Genomic DNA, 17,354 nt, shown 5'->3' with positions numbered 1-17,354 from the left:
ATTTGGTAGCTTACAGATGCTATTTTTTTCCTTTCTCTAGATGGTAGTGCTAATCACATCTGTGTGCTTTAAGACCTACAATTGTGTCTTATTGATCTACTTTTTACATATTTATAAGTACCGGAAAACAATTAAAATTATCCAGTCAGTATATGGACAGTAAACAGTAAAAAAACACACCCTGAGAAAGGCGTTTTTGTCATCTTTTATAAAGAAAGTTAAATGGTTTGATGGAGAGGTGGGTGAGGGAGAGAGAATTATTCCCGGTTTATTAGGAATGGAATGAAGTGGAAGAACTTCTCAATGTTGGGAGTAGATCCCTTTAAAATGAGATCTCATATGAGTGATTTTAATAGAAAAGACAAATATGTATATGTGTATACCATAACTCTTGTTTTACATTGCTCTGTTAAGTAAATGTGAGATACTGAAAAGGGCATCCCTTCTAGCCCCTTGAATTTCTAAGCTCTGCAAATGACTGCTTAAAGAACCAATTTGTACCTTCAACAAGCTTGCAAACATTCCAGAATACTTTCGCTCTCTCTAAATCTTGTATCATGGCTGATTTTATGGTTATAAATAAGACAACCATGGATCCTGAGTCAGGACTAGCCAAGTATGGAGTTCTGTCAGGGACACCAAGAAGAGTTGCATGGTTCTTTATGATGATGGCCACCCCTGTAGTGTGAATTAAGTCCAAGTGGGCAAGCCTCCAGGCCTTAATTTGGTGCCCTGCCTAACTGTTGATGCAGGAGCCAGGTACCTGGCTCAGCAGGATACCCTATACCAGGCTAAAATTGAAACCTTAAAAGCAATTATCTTTACCCAGTCCAAGAGTTACTTTCACTCAACACTTTTTAACTTGGTTACCTAAAATCAATCATTTTGGCTCTTCCTTACTCTTTAGTAAGAAAGAACTGCTATTTTACCTTATATGGTATCAAATACACATTCGTAGAGAAGTTATACACTACATATTTATGCACGGTTTATATATATAGTTCTTCAGAGTTCTACTTCTTTCATTACATAAAATTAGATTACTTACAAAAAACACCAAGTCCTTTAAACTATGTAAAAATACCTTGAAATTCATGCTGAGAGGAATGTTTATGAATATATGTATATGAAAATGAACTATCATTCTGCGTAATGTATGAAGGTAGTTCACATAATGGCAATATTTAATTTATAAAAGTTGCGTTCAGCATCTTGTCTCAGCAATCTGTTTCATATTTTCACTAAAGTATGTCTATTCTCTAGGGAGCCATCTTTTCATCATTTTTTAATATGATAAATGTCAGTCCTGTCTTCCCAGGGATATCTTGCATTTAATGTTCATAGCTTCCAATATTAACTGTTTACATAAAAGACCGAAAGCTACATCATATTGCTGAGAAAAAAAGAATTTCAATCCCTGATGGATCTAAACAGTAAAATGTTTTGCGCATAAATAAGTGGTGCTATCTTAGTGGTCTAGTGTCTTAAACGAGGGGGAACCAGTTAGTTGTCACAGGTGGTATTCAGAATTTAAAGACTATTTTTTCTTTTACTTGTTATCTTAAACAAAATGAAAAATGATGTCTTAAGTAGACTTTGCATTTGATTGGTACAAATTTAAATTGTAATTTAAATTTGTCAATTTTGTCAATTCGGAAGAATTTATGTCAGTAGAAGCCTCCTTCATTTTGTTTGCAATATCTATTTGAAAGTACCATTTCCAACCTCCTCTATGAATTGTGGAGAAACAAAATGTGCCAAATCATGTAAAAAAATAACAAATGTTTTCCATATTTTTGTTACCTGTATGTATTCCTATTTTAGAATCTGCCAACAGTTGTACAAAAAAATGCAAAGAATGGAACATCCCACCTTCCACAGAGATTTAAACAACCACATTTGAGCATATATCTGCTTATTCAATTATACAGCATTTTTTTGTTTACAAAAATAAGAACAACTTTAGTATGGATGAGAAAAATCATGCACAGGCAGTTATTTTGCAGAGGCTTTTTGTAATAAAAAAACTATATTTTTATTCATAATAATATAAATAAAAACCTCACAGTTAAAATAATAATCATAATCATAATAATAATAATAGTAAAGTGCATTTAACACAAGTATTTGTTTGTTTTTAGACCTACCTGTCTATAATGGCACACATATCAATGCTGATATTTTCAAAACTTCCTTCCTTTCCTAGTTCTATATCATGGAGGTCCATCAGTTGGTCATCCACATGAATGAGTTGCATGCACCCTTGGAATGAATGCTGAAGCAAAGTATAGTCTGACTCATTTGATTTTGGGAAAAACCCTGGTGGAAAAACAAAAAACAGAATACATTCAGCAACATTATGACTTATCAGCTTAGTTTGCAATGGTTACAAATTAATTCTGTCCTGTAAACAATATCATTTTTATAAAATGGCTGAAGATTCCTTGTTGGATTCCCCTTAAGAACAAGTTATCCATGTTATGAGCATACCTGGGAACTTTTTAAACGAGCTGACCCTGAGACTCTGGAAATATTAAACCTTTAATAGCCAATCATGAAGTTTCTATATAGTGACTCGCCAAATGTATTATCCAAATGGTTCTCATACAAGTCATCATTTTAACCATAACTTGTTATTATTTACACTTAATTGAGTCACCTGCATCCAAGCAGGGATATCAACCATAACATACTAGTAGCCAAAGCACCAATTTGGAGTCTTATATATGAGCACAGCAGTGTAGAATTGGAATGAATCAGCTCCAGTCTGTGTGACCCTGAGAATTTATCCCTTCACCCTGAGATTGAGGCAAAAACCCTGAGACTCAGGATCAAACCCTAAGAGTTCCCAGATATGGATATGAGAGCTTTTTAAGGATGCCACATCAAGTATTTTGGAGTGTTATACTACTCCTGGCTCTGCCTATTCATACCCTTTTTTTGAGGATACGTCACCCATTTTTTTTTATCATACCCACACTTACTTTCATCCTAAACCAATTTAAAACACTTCTTTTTTATGTGTTAAATTATTTGACATTTTTAGAATGTGAGATGTGCTAATCTGGAAAGTTTTGAAAACTGAAGGTGTCCACTATGGTTCCATGATTAAGGATAAACCTGTGTTTGCCTTTTTGAGTAATGTATGAAAGACACATATTGGTGAGCCAAATTCATTTTAGTTTTTATCAGACATAAATTAAATATTAAGATACTGAAACATAGCTTTGTATAGTAATATATATTTGACATGTACCAAACATACTTTTTCATATTATACTAAACACTGGCCTCAATATTATTTGATCTTCATGGATTATTATTATAGTTTTAGGAAATGCCTAGCTATACTGTATGTGCCTAGACCAAAACAGTTATGATGAACTTGTGATGGAAATATGCTTGTGATTCTAAATTTCATTTATACAATAAACCGTTTTTTCCAGCAAGGAGGACTAGCAGGCATAACTATAGAAATAGAGATTGGTCCAATCTTGTCTGCTTCTTTTTCTTGATGCAAAGACTCAAACCTTGTCTTAGATTTGCGATAACCACATGCCTCACATATTGAGTCATGTAAGTCAGATGACTTAATAATGTTCCCACATTCACTATGCATTATGCAATCTGAACATTATGAGCATCTTTTGAGTTCACATTTGTTGACCCTTCATAATGCCTAGTAAAGTCAATAATCTGAAACCCCCAATTTAATGAATTAGTCAAAGACACTTCTAGAGAAAATGTAAACCATGTAAATTCTATATGACCCAATAAAGGTTATAATTTTGTAGAATAAAATGAAATTAAATAAAGTATTCAGTTTCTAAAGAAACTGTTAGAAAAAATCTATAAATGGTTTTACAGAAAAAAAATCAGCTAGAGTCATCAGAATAGTTCTCACACGAATCAGAAGTAATTTAACAAGTCATTACATGCAACATTTGTAATAATTTGAAAACACTCTAGTTATGCCTATAATTATTTCTTTGTATACTTTAAATTTTATTATACACTGAGTATGATAGAAATTCAAGTTATAATCTATTGTAATCATTCAAATTACAATATGCTGTATGACAGAGCACTTTGCTAGCCAAAAAGAGAAAGCTTAAAGTAACACTCCAGTTATCATATGAACTTTAATACATATCATAGCCGAGAAGTCTGTTTCATTTTACATCGTGTCCCAGCTATTTCCCATGCGATATATGTGTTTGGCCCAACACTCCTCCTTACACGTGATATTCTTACTGACAATCAGTTCTAGCGTTGGCTTGTTGAACACTGCAGGCAGGGTCCATTGAGACACCATGCACATGCTTAAAAAGCTCTTATTGATTTGATTTCCTAACATCAATTGGCACCAATCAGTGGTGAGAATCTTCAGACCATAGAAGGGTGGGAAGTTGCTGCTTCTCCCTAAGGTCAGAGCATTTTTATATTTTTTTTCTAAAACATTGAACAGCTCATACTTACAAAGTCCTTTTAAAGGCAGTTATTTTGTTTGTGTAGGGGGCTCCCTGGGACACTGGAACATTCCTTTAATCTGTATTGCAACTACAGTTCCCAGAGGGTCTTAAGGAATATGGGGCTTGTCTTTATGCCACAGATAAAGAGATGCCACATCTTCACGTAACAGGAAATCAAGGACCTTGCTTATTTCAGGAAATTTTACCAATACAAAACTATTAGTGCTATGTGTGTGAAATTATAAAAGGTAGTTCATTGTTTCCTATAGTAATAGGAAAGTATCTTACAAGGTTCTGACAGGTCTGTGAATTTGCAAGATAACTTTGTACAGAAACTTTATATGTTGGAATGACATTATTCCGAAGAGACATGTTGCTATGTATTCAAGAAATCAATGCGCTTTCTAGATGATTTAGTCCCAGGCCATCTGGCAGGTAACTGGAGAGCAGATAGCTTTTCAAGACAGTCATTTTTCATAACTATGAGGTTATGCAGCAAGCAATGGACAGGGGTTCGTCTGTAAAGCAAGAGGAGTGGAAAACAAATCCCTTGAAATGGAACCCTGGGCAGTAGGGTGACAGATGTCGGCAAAGTGAGCTTTCATTTGGTTTGTTTAATGAAAATGAGTGTATGCTGCGATACATTCTTGTAACAGCATGTATGTATAATATGCACGTGAGAAATTAACCAAGGACTGTATTTTGATAGCATAATAACCAGTTCTGGATCCATTCTTAATGAGCAGTCACCAAAAGAAGAACATGGTTAATTGGTCCAATATAAATCAATAAGCCCACTCAACATATTTAATTGCACACAAAAAAATCATACTTAATCAACGCAGTAGAACCTGGTATTTTAACTGGACTATATTTCGCAGACCTGGGGAACTGTTTTACCAACTTTTTTAGATCAGCGACTACTTGATAAAGTAAATGACTGCCATTTTGGGGTCAAGAAGGAATTTTTTCCCCTGGTTAGTGCAAAATTGGAAAGAGCGAAACTGGGGTTTTTTTTTTTTTGCCTTCTTTTGGATCAACAGCAACAAATTAACAGATATAGGAAAGGCTGAACTTGATGCATGAACTTGATGCATGTCTTTTTTCAGCTTATATAACTATGTAACTATGTAAATGTGACTGCCGTTGGGTATAGTGGGCACAATTCAACGATCTGTCTAGTTTCTAGACTATTGTAGGAAGAAAAGTACTGAAAAAGTGCTGAATTGTTACAAAGTAGTCAGTGATTCACCTTCATGGGCACATGGTCAAGTAGCATTTGCTTATCATGTGCCTTTGTCACAATGCACACTGTTTTTAATTAAAAATCACTATTTGTTAAATCAGATCAAATCAAAACTCCTGATATGTAGTGAGAATTCTAAACAACTTTTACAGATGTATTTAAACCCCTATTAAACGCATATTATCATTGCGTATGTTACACATGTTTTGTGTATATGTGTGGATATAGAGAGTTTGGTTTTAGCATTCATTCTTTTCTATTGGATTTCAGATAACTTGTTGAATTAAGCCCAGTGGTCTTGATAGTTGCCAGTTATGCTCATATTTTTAATATGCTCCTCAGATATTATACTTTCAGCTAGTTATGCTCATTGTTCAGACAACTACAATCTTAAACTGACATAGTAAACATGCTAAAAACTGAAAAATAAGTACAGTTGAACCAAGAAAGAATTGTCTATCTTGAAATAAAGTAAGCTTAAGTATTATTATTTATTGATTTATATAGCTCCTTCATTTTCCTATGTGTTGTGCCTAATGATAATATATTGTATGGAGGATGATGGTGATGTTTTAACTTTCTTAACATCCTTACTTGTTTGAATTATGAAGTACCTAGGTTTTAGGGTTCCATTACTACTAGAGAGAGTATTGATAGCCTTGGGTAATGTATGTGGAGACTAAAACACCACAATTGCTTACCAAGGCTATATGTAATATATTAATGCTATTTTTCAATCAATTAGCTTGTCTAGCCTACAGCTTAGACAGAATTTCTTGCAAAAGGTACTCACGGTGGCTTCAAATTTGACATATTTCTAAAATAAAACCAACAGATGTCTTGAATTAAACATAAAATTAAAGTAACATCTAATAAACCAAAAAATAGAGTCCATGTTTGTCACAAAAGGGGGTGCATGAAAAATTAATAATTTCATAGGTTATCAATTTTGTTGTAATTTTACCCTCTAGTTAAAATAGCTATGTGTAAAAGCCTAAGACCCTTAGGCATTCACACATATACATTCATACATATACACACAAATATACATACATACACAGAAGGTGCCTTTCTTTATTCCAAGTGATGAGAGCTGCCACAAGTGTGCTGCAAGTGTGATGATGTTATGTTGCCCCACTGAGGTCCTGTCTATAGGAGCCTGCACTACTGTTGAGTGGCTGGTAGTGTTGCAGTGGCTGGATTATTCCTTAAAAGTGCTGCAACATTCCCAGAGCTCAGGGACCATAGGCAAGTACCTCATGTGTGTAATTGATATTCTAGTGCTGCTTGAGAGTTAACTAAATCATTAAAAAGGTGCAAACATATAGCCCTCTGTGGTCTATCTTCTGTTGGACTTACCATACCCAGGAAAGCTCCTCAATACTTGCGGCCATAGGCAAGAAATGCCAGGTCTCATAACTACATACATTGAGCACCAGTCTTCCACTTTAGAAGCATATACATATTTATCAGTATATGTATTTATAAATGAAATTTTGGAAATAAACGTTACATTATATCAGTAGGTAGCAAAGTTATATACAATGTCTCTGTAAAGTCCTGCACCCCTAGCCGCATCTCTAACCATAACCCTAAAACAAATGGGGTTTCTATCGGGTCATTTGAAATAATGGCAACACCAGTGTGTGATTTTGTTTAGAATAGTAAGTTTTTTAATGACCCAAATATTCTTCAAAAATGTTACAAGACTGCCAGGATAATAATGAGCAATTTTTTTTTTGAAAAAAAATCTTTTTGTATAAAGAATACACAAAATAGGATATAAATAATATATTCCTAACTCTGGGAGCACCTAAATTGGCTTCTAGCATCTAAAATTTATTGTGCATCAACTGGAGTGCAGAAGAATTTAATGGCCTGTGGTATTGGAAGCAGAATTTGTGTGTGTCCGATTATTCAGTAAACCTGCATACTGATCCTGCGAGAAATCAGAATCGCTAAACATACAAAAAGCAATATTTGGAGCTTTCTAGACTATAACTCTAGCCAAAACGCTTAATAATTATACAGATGGGAAAAATCGACATTCTATTAAAATGGTATACCAAAAAATGTTTTTGGTAATGTAACATTTCTAGGAACAGTCTAGTCCCCCAAAATTCTATTTTAAAAAATAAATATATATATATATATTAATGCATCTTGAACTCCATTGCATTTAACGTTATGAGAATAGATGTAAGTATTATTTAGTTATTGGAGTTCTTTGTTTTTCTGGCTGCCTCCTGGCAGTTGGGGATTATACTCTACTGAAATGTGTTGTGTTAATTAATCCAGGCGGTACAAGAGATAATTAACCTATTTTTTTGTTGAAAAAATGACAATGTAACATTTTAAGCAAAATAAAAATAGCAATTGAGTTTTCTGCTTACAAGGCAGTTATAGCATATTAATTATCTGATACATTTGCAGGTGAAGTCCAAATGCCCAAAAAACAAAAACTGTCTGCGCTTCTTACCCTAATAAAGTTGGCAACAAATACATAAACATATGCAGACAGTTTTTGTTTTTTGTATACATTGTACAGCCAATACACTGTTTTTTGAAGCATGCTTACACCTGTTTGGTAGGCCTCGTATTATACATTTGTATTATTTGAGCCTGTGACTAGCTCAGCGCACCGACATTTTTTCTTTTCCCTGTTTGCACATATTTGAGGTTGTTGGCTCCTCATCAGTCTGGTTGCAGCTTGCTGTCCAGGGGTTAATAGGGAGGAGGTTTAATTGCACCTCCCCCAACACATTAATAAGGTTTTGGTAGCAGCATAAACTGCTTTGTGTGCCCACTATGTAGGAGGTGAGAGTAGGTTCTCACCCTATTGAGAGTGTGCCTTGATGTGGCGGGTGAGCTTAATTATGCTTTGGCCAATTCATATAACCAAAACCTCTCATTTATATTATGTTTATGTATTTGTTGCCAACTTTATTAGGGTAAGAAGTGCAGACAGTTTTTGTTTGTTGTATACATTGTACAGCCAATACACTGTTTTTGCAGCATGCTTACACCTGTTTGGTAGGCCTCATTTTATACATTTGTATTATTTGAGCCTGTGACTAGCTCAGCGCACCGACATTTTTTCTTTTCCCTGAAGTCCAAATGCCGTAAGAAACAGACATAGTCATCATAGTTTCCAACTGTCCTGAGTTAGATTAGGAAATACCAAGAGTAAGCTAGTGTGTCACAACTTTTCTAGCAATGCATGGGCTAGATATGCGATATGTCAGAAATGATGAAGTGCACAAAAGAAAGATGTAGGCAACGAAAACTGTATTGAAGTAGAGAAAACTGAAAAAGCTAAAACGTCATTGTGTGAAATAACCCTCCTGTTTCCATCTTCCAAGATAGATATATGAGTAAGTCAAAACTCCTTTTAAGGACTAAGGGAGTGAAAGAATTAGTGTCCTTGTGGGCAAAAGAGATTACTAGAAGAAGTGGGAGATATAGTCAAGAGGTTAGCAAAAAGAGCCAGTAGAGCATTTCAATCAAATATAAAGGGAAAAAGTTGAGGGCAAGGAGAAAGAATGAGCTAAGGAAAGGAGAGCAATGTAAAGAAAGGTTCATTGGAGAATGGGGTGTGGATAAGAACGTATGAGAGAGGAAAATGGGAGATGGAAGTGTATAAAGAGGAGATAAGTGGAAATAATAAAAGGAATTGCTGGGGAGTAACTGATAACAAAATGTAGTTTCTCTGGGCTAGCTACTAAAGTTATTGGTCTGTACCTTTTAAATCTCATTTTAGACCTTAACTAGCAGAATGCCTGTTAATACGATAAGTCTTAATTGTTCTGTGGCTCTGTGGCATGCATTTTAATACACATGTCCCAACTAAACTAAAGTCCACTGACTATAAAGCATTGTGAAACATCAACTCAAGATATCTATTAATTAAGAGTGCCTATCAATTAAATAAAGATAAGGTCCGAAATTTGCATGTTTAATAAGGTAATACAAGTTACAGTATGTTTTTAAAATTGTTGTAAAAATAAAAATAAAAAAACCTAAAACAATGAATATACTGTCCGGTTGGTTGGGAAGTCATTGCAAAAAAAGTAATACTATTTGGGACATGTTTGTGTTGTATAGGGAGAAGACTTGGAAAGAAAAGTTTTGATATTTATATTCGCTTGGCGACAAGAGATGGAGATTTTTTTGTATGTTGACTTGTTTAATAGATTTCATTGTGATGGTACAGCTATAACACAATGATAAAATTAATCTTTTTAGTAGTGGTCACCAGTCACTCAAGAGGTTAATCATTCTGGTCTACCACTTCAAAAGAAAACTTCTAATTGATTAGTACACAAAGCCAGTGTGAATGATTTGTTATTAACCCAACTGGGAAATAGATTATGCAAATCACAGTCTATAAATTAAGCTTTTATGGTTACAGTTGATTACAAGATGACATTAATGTAGTACAGGTAGTGAAAACAAATATTCAGGGGAAAAACAAGACTGACCACAAATTCTTATTTTTATGCTATACAAGGAACTAGAAGGATCAAGTCTTAACCTGATTATGGTGACAGACAGAACCTGAGTGATTAAATATATCCTCATTGGTATATATATACCTACATTAACCAACTCTCAGCCTGTGAAGATACATGTATATGTCTCCAGCCTCCTAAAACAAATGAATGAAAACTCGGCAACATGTGTATCGTGGTAGGCAAGTAATTTGATGTTCTGCAAATATTTTCTGATGACTATTGTATTCCTCAGAGTCAGGAGGTTGGTACTAAAGTCTTAATGAGGTATAAAATAAGTATATTGACGTTATATCAAGCATCCTTTCGCTACTTGCATTTAACACAGGATATAAAATTAGTTTCCAATAAGATTCATCATTAAAATAGCTTAATAGGGAACAAAATAAATGGTTTGATAGGGTTAATTGCATTGGCTGGCTTCAAAGATGTCCCAAATAGCACGTGGGGGCAGAATATCCAGATTTGGAAAAAATGGTTTTGAAATAGCAAAACACAACTTATTTTCCCATAACTTGGTATTTCTAAACTCAGGACAAAAAGTATAATCTATTTAGCGGGTTTTTATAATTAGGTTTTATAGATGAGTAAAATATTTTTGTAAGTAAAAGTCAGAAAAAGTCCTTTTTTTTTACAATATTTTGTACTTTTTTGTAGTAAATTATATGATACAATCAAAATAATGTCATCTAAAGAAAGCCCTTCTTGTCCTGAAACAAAAAACAATATACCGTATTTGCTCGATTATAAGACGACCCCGATTATAAGACGACCCCCCAAAATCAAAATATTAATTTAGGAAAAAAACAAAAAGCCTGAATATAAGACGACCCTATAGGAAAAAAAGTTTTACCAGTAAATATTAATTCATGTAAATATATTTTTTAAATTTCCTTTTATTTGCCAACCTGCCCCCCCCAGTTATGCCACTCTGCCCCCAGAAATGCTTTATACCCCCCTATTTGCCACTCTGCCCCATGATATGCCTTATACCCCTATATGCCACTCTGGCATATAGGGGGTTAAAAGGCATATCATGGGGCTGAGTGGCATATAGGGGGTTAAAATGCATTTCTGGAGGTATATATGCATATCATGGGGCTGAGTGGCATATAGGGGGTTAAAATGCATTTCTGGAGGTCCAGAAATGCATTTTAACCCCCTATATGCCACTCAGCCCCATGATATGCCTTTTAACCCAGCATGTTCTGGCTGCCTTGGCTTGATAGGAGTGTGATTGCTGCTAACAGCAATCACACTCCTATCAAGCCAAGGCAGCCAGTACATGCTGGAACCTGGGGATGATAGTAGTGGGATTACAGCCTCCCTATGCCATGCTACAACCCCCACCCCCCTTACACATCCATGCTATCACACACAAACACACATTCACAAACATTTAAATACTCATTCATTCCATTAATCACACATACTTCACACATTAATCACACATACTTACCCAAAAACCCTCCCCCTTACCTGAACTGCAGATCTCTCACTCGAAGACTTCTGCAGGGGACCGGCTGTACCAGCAACTTCTCTGGCCCCGCCCCCAGAGGAGGGAGGGGGAGATAGAGTTCTGTGAGGAAGCTACAAGCTTCCTGTCCTCCTGCTTCTAACGGAAGAGATGCTGCTCGCGACCGGTAAGCAGCATGGCCCCAGCCATTTTTTTGGGGTCTGATTAGAAGACGACCCCGATTATAAGACGAGGGGTATTTTTCAGAGCATTTGCTCTGGAAAAAACCTCGTCTTATAATCGAGCAAATACGGTATATCCTGTGTGGATACAGTAAATGAGAAACAAGAAAATTACAGCTAAACACGAGCACCGCAGAAATGTTCATGAAGGGTACAAAAAATAAAATCAGCCATTGTTAAAATACAAGACTAGATAAGAGTCATGGGAGCTGGAGTATTAACTATCACTAGCTGCAATACATGTTTGAAAAAACTACTTTCAGTCTGTAGCCTGCACACTGTGTCTCTGCTAAGGTGCTGGCTCTGTATCTATGAAGAAGTGGATAACAGAGTGAATGGGGGTAACCAGCCAGAAGAACAGTGCAGACCAAAGCACTCTGATAGACAGGGGAGGGCTGGCAGCCTAAGGCCTGGGGGGCAAGTCAAGTGAAGTGGCCCGTTGTGCCACGAATCAGCCCACCATACATGCTCATCTTTTCCTGAACGCGTATTCATTATAAAAATACAAATATGATTCAAATGTGGTTCAACATAAGTAAATTTAATAGCAACAAAGGATAGTAAAAAAAAAAAGCAAAACCTTATGTCCCCCTGATGCTCAGCCAGTTAAATGCCCCCCATGATACTGGCTGAGGATTATGGGAAGTATAGTACACAGCAGCAGGAAAATTGTTAAGGCTAATATGAGTACGCTACCAGGATCATACCTTAAAGTGGGCTGATTGGGGACAGAGCTGACACTGAAGAGCTGAATGGGGACAGCAATGACACAGGGGCTGAAGGGGGACAAAGGTGACACTGGGAGGGTCTGATTGGGGACAGAGATGACACTGGGAGGGGCTGATTGGGAACAGAGGTGACACTGGGGAGCTGAATGGGGACAGCAATGACATGGGGGGTCGAAAGAGGACAGAGGTGACACTGGGAGGGGCTGATTGGGGACAGAGGCGACACTGGGGAGCTGAATGGGGACAGCAATGGCATGGGGGGCTGATTGGAGACAGAAGTGACACTGGGGACACACTTACATACACACACACATACCTATTTTTTTGTTTTTAACGAATACAAAAAAATATTAAATCGCTTGTACAAAAATAAAATTGGTTTACTAACCTTCTACTTCCACTTTTGGGGGGTTCGTCTAGACCTCCATCCCCTGGTAGCAACAGACTGTTTTCTATGTATACAGGATGTCAGTGACACGACATCCGGTGCTCCAGCAGTCTGAGTGCGAAGGGGCGGAGCTTTCACCCCTCACGCTGCTCCCATCACTATGCGGCCATCAGATTGCTGGAAAACTGATCTAAACGGCCGGTGGGTGCTGATGCCGCCGGCCGGAGCTACTTTAATACTTTTCACACAAAAAAATTAATATGGCAAGCCGGATCGGCTATTAAATGAAAAAAAAAAAGCATTAAAGTAGCTCCGGCCGGCGGCATCAGCACGCATTGGCCGTTTAGATCAGTTTTCCAGCAGTCTGATGGCCGCATAGTGATGGAAGTAGCGTGAGGGGTGAAAGCTTCGCCCCCTCGCACTCACCTTTCACCCCTCACGATGCTCCCATCACTAAGCGGCCATCAGACTGCTGGAAAACTGATCTAAACGGCCGCTGGGTGCTGATGCCACCGGCCGGAGCTACTTTAATCCTTTTTTTATTTATTTAATATGCCGGATCGGCTTGCCTTATTAAAAATAAATAAATAAAGTATTAAAGTAGCGCCGGCCGGCAGCATCAGCACCCAACGGCCGTTTAGATTAGATTTCCAGCAATCTGATGGCCGCATAGTGATGGGAGCAGCGTGAGGGGTGAAAGGTCCGTGCGAGGGGGCGGAGCTTTCACCCCTCACGCTGCTCCCATCACTTGGCGGCCATCGCATACGGCCGCTGGGTGCTGATGCCGCCGGCTGGCGCTGCTTTAATACTTTTTTTTTTCATTTAATAGCTGATCCGGCTTGCCATATTAAATTTTTAAAAAAAGTATTAAAGTAGCGCCGGCCGGCGGCATCAGCACCCAGCGGCCGCTTAGATTAGATTTCAGGCGGCCTGGGGGGCAATTGCCCCCCGGCCCAGCCTGCCCCTGCTGATAGAGTTGTGTATGGTGTCCATAGGTGTGTATATAATTAAATAACAGCTTTTTTCCAACCACTAGGTGTTTTACTCTAAACAGTGTTTCTCCCTCCCCTGCTGCTGTTTTGGTGGGACTTATTGCCCCCCCTCCGGACACCCACAGTGGCATGCTTATGGAGAAAAAAAACAATGTAATCATATAGACCCTTTTCTTTTTTATTGGATTGACCCCCTTAAGAAATGTAATATTGAGGATACAAATATTTTATGATCTGTAAAAACAAATAAAATACATTTTCAACGATGAACCAGCTTCCATTCTGTCTCAGCTCCCATTGAGCTTCTATTCTAGAAATATATTTAGAAAATCAAAGTATAAAAATGTCAGAAACAGGAATGGAGTGTAGCACAGGTTTGATAAGCAAGGTTTTAATGAGCAACCAATGATAAGCATACAGTTGTGAAGGGGTTATTGGGTCTTTATAGGGTCTCTGATTAGAGGTCTCCTCCCCTTCCTACCTGATTACCTCTTCTGTGCACCTGTTCCCCTCCTCCACACACATGGTGCCCTCCCCTTGGTGTGAGAAGCATAGGGGTAAGGGATTCTGGCTCCTCCCTTGATTAGCAGCTCTCTCCTGCCTCCCTCCGTCCTCCGGAACGAAGTCCTTAAGGACTGAGGACATAGGGGATAAGTCACCAAAAACTGGTCCTTAAGAGCCAAGGGCATACTCCCTACATTATGGGGTTTTGGAACTGAGATCCGGCTGTCAAATGTGACAGCCTAGTCTCCTCCCTGACAGCTGGGGCCAACATTTTTGGCCCCCAAGCTGTCAGATCAAATGTAACGGCTCTCTAAAAGGTATTTAAATGAAAAGTAAGGGCATGAAAAGTGTTAAAATGCCAGCATTGGGTAAAAATAATGGTATTTAAAGAAAGTCCTTCTTTTTTCTGAAGAAAAAAAGAAACTAGGGGTACAGAAAGAAAAAAACAACCTGCCCTTAAGGCCTTATAGATTTTTTATTGGAATTTTTAATAATACCATTTACACAAATGCAAGAGTTATATAATCTCTTAAAAGAAAACATTAATATATTAGGGTTATACATTTCTTAAAATCTTTTGGGGTCTTAAACAACACTATATTAAATAAGATCATTCAAATTATTTCTAGAATCAGTAAAGCTTTACGTTTATATAACCATAGGGAGAAAATAAAGACTACCGACAAATGGGAAGACAAGATCTCTATGACATTCTCTTCTGAATCTTGGTTAAACTCATTCTTGCTTTTAAAGAAAACAATACATTGTGTTTATATTCAAGAATTATTCCCAAAATTAATACATAGTTGGTATTTAGTCTAAACTAAAGCTAACACATATTTTAGATCTATATCTATTTTTAGCTGCAACATGCTGAAGATGTAATTCCGATATAGGTATTCTGTAAAGTTTGCAAATTAATAGTAAGTAAGTGAATATCTCAATTTAATCATTCTTATTTCGCTTAGATCTACCTTGAATGAAAAAAACCCAAATACTTTATTTTTTATTATTATTTTTTTTACTTATATTCTAAGACATTTGTCCTAGATTAAATGTAGTTAGATCACAAATAAATGATCAATACTTTGTGGAAAAATCTATTTAAAGAAATATGATTAATTTAAACCTCTAGTATGACATATGGACACCTTGGGCATTACAAATGTACCTTATATTAAACAATATTATATATATATGATCTACGCATCTATATTTGATCTACGCATCTCTTCCTTTTTCTTTGGACCCAGGCAAATTTAAATATTGATATACATTAATGTCTTCATTCTCTCTTTTTAACAGGTTAGACAATCATTTAAGATCTACTACTCCTGCCACAATTTGTTTGATTAGTTTGTCTGTTTTTATGTTAGTTTGGATCATATGCACCTTGTCAAGATCGAATGTATTATCCTGGATCATTTATTACTATATTTACAAACATAACTAATATATGTTTCTTTGTTCTTTGGAAAACTTTAATTAAAAAAAAGAAAGAAAAGGGAAAAATTGCTAATACTATATGTGAGCTTAAAGACTAGTATACAGTTAGAAAATAATCTTACATGATTCAAAGCAGATGGCTGTAGAAACTCACCATTTAATTAACTTTTTGCGTAGAGGTATCTAATTCCCTTTTCATTTATACATAGAACTAATAATTCTGACATTTATAGTTTTAGCAGTGAAACATGTTTAACCAAAATTACATAATTAAACTAAATGTAGAATCCAATGTGACTGAATAATTTAGTTTGCATTCTATAACCTCCAACCCATTCTCCCCATCTCACAACCCCTGTAGTTACACTACTGGGCATCATAACCTTTAATGCTAAACTTAATTGACACGGCATGGCATGGAGTAGGTTCACTATGGAGGTGTGCCTGCTAGACACAGTGCCGGTTATAAAGGAGATCCCTGAACCCCACAACTAGCCCATGGGAGCAGTAGTAGGCCAGAAAGAATAACTGCCTAGTAGAACAATTTGCCCTGGTTATGCAAGCTGCCTCCACCCCGAGGCCTAGATGGGATATTTGTTTGGTCGTCATACATTTCCTTTATGATAGGCCAAGCCTTCTCCTTATCCAGAAACCCTTCTATGTTCCTTAAAACCCTTAACTTTTTCTCCCAAACTCAAATAAAACATATGTTCTATGTAAGAACTTAAGATATTTGTGCATAAGCACTGCAGACCCTCATACATGGGCTAATATTTAATAGGTACTTTTACATGCATTTATGCATGGGCTGTTGAAAACACTGTGTTTAGGGGTCTCTTTAGATCAGGGGTGTCCAACGTGAGATTTCCCCTTTGAAGATGCGAAGTGGCGCTAAAGGGGGTGGGCTCACACGGAAGAGTTCCTCGTGATGGGGAGAAGAGCATGTCAAAGGAGGACAGTCTGCAGGGGAAGCAAAAAAGTGGAGATAGATGGAAGGGGACCCATATTCCAAGGGGTGCTGCCTTGGGGCAACAAAAAGGGGGTGGCTGAGGGTTATAAGCACACAACAGGGTGGCTGGGGCATCACATATAAATCGATACAAAAAGGTGGGTGGCTGTTAACAATACACATGGGTATGGGGGACATTATATTAACCAGTACAAAAGGGGGTGGGGGCATCAATACACAAGAGAGGGAGGCTGGCTGGGGGCATTACATAAAAATCTATAGACAAGGGTGTTGTGGCATAAATGCACAAAGGGAGCTGTCTGGGGGCATAAATACACATGGGGCAATACACAAGGATGTGGGGGGAGTACATTAATACTAAAGGGGTGCCTGGCTGGGGCATCAATACACAACGGGGCA

General features: G+C 37.1%; 1 protein-coding gene across 1 annotated transcript in view; it reads right to left on the bottom strand.

The window, feature by feature from the left end:
* CNTNAP2 (contactin associated protein 2) overlaps positions 1–17,354 on the bottom strand; it is a 650,026-nt gene that overhangs the window by 241,662 nt on the left and 391,010 nt on the right. The window contains exon 10 of the mRNA XM_053467334.1: positions 2,148–2,319. Within this exon, the coding sequence (XP_053323309.1) occupies positions 2,148–2,319 (172 nt within the window). The remainder of the gene's footprint in view (positions 1–2,147; positions 2,320–17,354) is intronic.

Source organism: Spea bombifrons, chromosome 5, assembly GCF_027358695.1.
Source record: "Spea bombifrons isolate aSpeBom1 chromosome 5, aSpeBom1.2.pri, whole genome shotgun sequence".
Classification (NCBI taxonomy): domain Eukaryota; kingdom Metazoa; phylum Chordata; class Amphibia; order Anura; family Pelobatidae; genus Spea; species Spea bombifrons.
The sequence above is the reverse complement of the archived record's forward strand: the minus strand, read 5'-3'. Positions and strand labels throughout refer to the sequence as shown.